The 3,660-nt window shown below is 44.3% G+C and overlaps 1 protein-coding gene across 1 annotated transcript in view; it reads right to left on the bottom strand.

The window, feature by feature from the left end:
* Positions 1-1,004: 1,004 nt before the first annotated feature.
* NHSL1 (NHS-like 1) overlaps positions 1,005-3,660 on the bottom strand; it is a gene marked incomplete at its 5' end in the record, with an annotated part of 8,523 nt that continues 5,867 nt past the window's right edge. Inside the window, one exon of the mRNA XM_008945184.1 lies at positions 1,005-1,899. Within this exon, the coding sequence (XP_008943432.1) occupies positions 1,176-1,899 (724 nt within the window). The remainder of the gene's footprint in view (positions 1,900-3,660) is intronic.

The following is a 3,660-nucleotide window of genomic DNA, read 5'->3' as shown; positions in this document are numbered from 1 at the left end:
ATGTTTTTATTATCTGTAAAATATACAATAAAAATGAACCTCACTAAATTATTAAGGTTAAAAAAGAAGAGAAATACTGCAGGCAAATCAAAAAGGAAAGTAACGGTAACTTATTCTTTGGTAACCAAAAGTCAGCAAGTATCTGTATTTCAAGTGATGAAAAGTAACAATCTTCCCATTTTTACAAACGGAAGACAGACTTCTGGCAAAACACAACTCCCGAGTTTCAATTTTGAAAGACAGGCTCCACCTACAGCTCCGTAGTGCAAGTTCTCAAAAGTCGAATTTTGCTTTCTAACTCAGAAACATAACACTTCCAAGCTCTGACAGTACACTGCTTAATTCCTCTCCCACTTCTCTGCTGCCTACTCGCATCCTCCTCACACGTCCCGTCATCCCAGTCCTCTAAGGAAATACTCTAGCCAAGTAAGCAACTCACTTGGAAATGGCTGTTTGACCAAGCGCACGTGTGTGGCTGCACAGCAGCTAGTAGTGTGTTACAGAACTCATCTCCCTCCTCCACCTTAACCATGCATTTCGTGTTCCCTCGGGGAAAAAAAAAGAAAAAAAAGTACCCCGGACCAGTTTGTAACTTCATAAGCTGGTGACCCAATTGCTTTGGCAGGACACACTTCACCAACCACTGGGGCACACCCCGGCAATAAGCCATGTATGCCAGCACCAACCCTACCGCCTACTCGTGGGTGAATGTGCCTCCTCCTCCTGCCTCTCCCTGCCTCACGAATGCACTACGCTGCACCACTACAGTGCTTTTGAAGCAAACGTCCAGCCTGTGCCACAGGAGACTTCCCATTCCTCCTTTTCAGGCTTGTTCCTAAATTTTGCTTGCACAATTGCAGTCTCAAGAAAAAGAAAAACTTCACACCCCTACAGGCTCTGAGAAAACTCCCCCCACCCCCAAGAGGACTCCTAAGGCTTTACACAAAAATTTCAGCTGTTAGCTTCCTTTAAGCCACAGACCACCCATTCAAAGCAAGCCCTCCCCACCCCAACCCAACCATGCAGAACGGTCGTTGCTTTGGCATTTAGACACACACATGCAGTTCATGGAATAAATGCTCAGCAAAGTAAACTTGTCCTGTCTGGGCTTTCTTCTGGAATCTAGTCCTCTGTCATTTTCTAGGCTAATAGCCAATGCCTCTTGTCATTGCCTTTTAACTTTCTTCAGCTGAAGGGCTTAGATACTTCCCTGAAGTACCTGGTTGAGTCATTAAGTCTAGATGGGTTGGATCCAAGCTCTCCTTGCAGCCTGCCTCCTCAGCATACGGAAAGTCACTCATGTCCATTTCATCACTGTTAAACATGTCGAGCTGCCTCTCTTGCTGCTCTTCCAAAGTCCTTTGGACCCTGCCCTCCGACTGTTCCACCGCTTCCCCATCTCCTTCGCTAATGACAGTCATGGGGCTGCTCTGGATGCGGTTGCGGACGTTGTACTTGCTGCTGGCTGCAGAGGGGGGCGTTCGAGACCGGCCGTACCTAGTGCCAGAGAAGGACATGCTCCTTGGCATCGGGCCCTCGCTCTTGGCCCACTCCTCCTGGGCCCGTTTGCTCTTGCTGGGCGAGCAGCTGGGAGGGCTGTCGGAAAGCTCGGTGGAGGCGTCCGTCTTTGCCCGCTGGAACCGCGGGTCCGTGTTCTTCAGCATCTCTGCCGCGGACATGCGGGAGCTGGTGTCACAGCGGCTCCCCTTCTTCAGCAGCAGGGCTTTGAAGTTGTCGTTGCTGGTGCTGCTCTTGCGAACGCTCCTCTGAATTGACCCAGCCTGTTTGAGGGTAGCTAAGGTTGGGGAAGCACCAGTGGGAGTTACGGGGGGTGATGGAGAATGGTTGCGGGTACGGTCGTCTTCAGAGTCTTTACGGCCAAGGACTTTCCTTTTGGATCTGAGTTTGAAAAAACAACAAAAAAAGAGGACTAAACAAAAAAAAAAAAGAAAGATTTTACCTCCCCTAATTAAACTCGGCTTAGATGGATGACAATGAATTAAGCTAAAGCAGAGAGAGGGATAAGGGAGAAGTAATCTAAATCTAAAGCATGAGTAAGAACACCACCAAAACTGTTTAAGCATTAATCCGGGTATTGGGGTTATAAGCTAATTTTATTGTTCTTTTTCTGCAAATCTGGAACAATGGGACTACTAAAACCGGCTACACTGATGTCCAAAATGCTTCAGCAAATTTAGTGAAACAGGTATTCTGGAGCCAGTATTCCACTCCTGAAGACTAATGCATTTTGAAGATTATACTCAATGCCATTTGTCTGTTAGTTGTATTTGATTAAAAACATGTCATCTAGAGTATATTGGTGTGTTTTGTTTCGCTTCAACATTTCATGTGATGCTCTCTGGAGAATTAGAAGTGTAGGTCAGTACACTCGCCTTTAGAAAAAGACATTGCAAAATGGACTAAAATGGACTAAAGGGAGCGCGTGGAACCATTATGGACTAAATGATCAAAATAAATAAATAAAAGCACGTCCTCTCCAACCCAGACATTAAATGAATAGCAAAAACTGAGTTTTCCAGCTCCTGTTAGGGTGAACAGACAAAATTCACAGTTCTGTTGGTGCTCTGTCACTGCAACGCTTCGACTAAATGGAGAGTCCAGCTTCCTGACATGGAAGTCATCTTTCCAAATGAAAGGACAGAGTGTTTTTTAATTTAAATGTAAAGTGCAGGGATAGCAAAAACAAAATTAAGAAACAATCATAGAACTGGGAATAAGTGGAAGCTAGACTTCTATTGCCTCATTTTCACAGTATTAGAAATCTTAAAGAAAGAAATGTATTACAGGCCTAGTATCTATAGCAAAGCTGCTTTGCTTCATTTCAGGCTAAGCAAGAATCCAAAAAGGCTGTATAAAGGCTAACTTTACACATGCAATTTTGGTAAAAAGTTTAAAACAAGTCAGCGGACTTGTTGCAAATAGGAGAATAGAATATAGCCTTATCATGTTCTAATTCCATTTTAACTTTTATCAAGCGTGTGTTCAATACAGACCATGCCCTTTGTAAAACAGGTTTCTACTTAACATGATCTTTAGCTGTACTTTCTTAAATGCGTTGAGATCTTGCCAAGGCAACCTCAATTGTCTTTAGGCATTGTAGACTACTGATAACAAAAAAACAAAACAAAACAAAACAAAACAGAAAACAAAGTAGCAGGGTCCATCAGCTGAATAGGTGGCTGCAACAGACATAATCTCTGCCAAGACTTTGGAGTGAACATGCCTCTCTCAAGTGGTGAAGTTTACACACGGATCACTGACGAAACCCCCCAAGGGCAGCTGGAACCACTGCTATTTTCAGCTGCTGCTGCCTCACTGGAAGAAGGATATAACACTGTCCTCCACTCAGCCTGAGGGTGAATGGACACCAGAAGACAGCACAGGGATACAACGATGACTTCAGTAGCGGCAAATGTAAGAACCTTTTCAAGATTTAACAGTGTGTCAGTATCATAGGCAGCAAGTGAATTTGGTGCTTGGATGCTCCATGAGTCTGTATGGGAACACGTGTGTGCTTTAGTTACAGGGAAAGGATTTTGGCTGCCCACAAGTACATCTAAACACTGCAGTGCTGGGGTTGTGCTGCTGCCAAAACCCAAACGAAATTCCAAAGAAACAGAAAGCAAAACTAAATTGCAA

Source organism: Merops nubicus, unplaced genomic scaffold, assembly GCF_000691845.1.
Source record: "Merops nubicus isolate BGI_N331 unplaced genomic scaffold, ASM69184v1 scaffold14348, whole genome shotgun sequence".
Taxonomy (NCBI): domain Eukaryota; kingdom Metazoa; phylum Chordata; class Aves; order Coraciiformes; family Meropidae; genus Merops; species Merops nubicus.
Note: the sequence above shows the minus strand (reverse complement) of the source record. Positions and strands in the feature narration are given on the sequence as shown.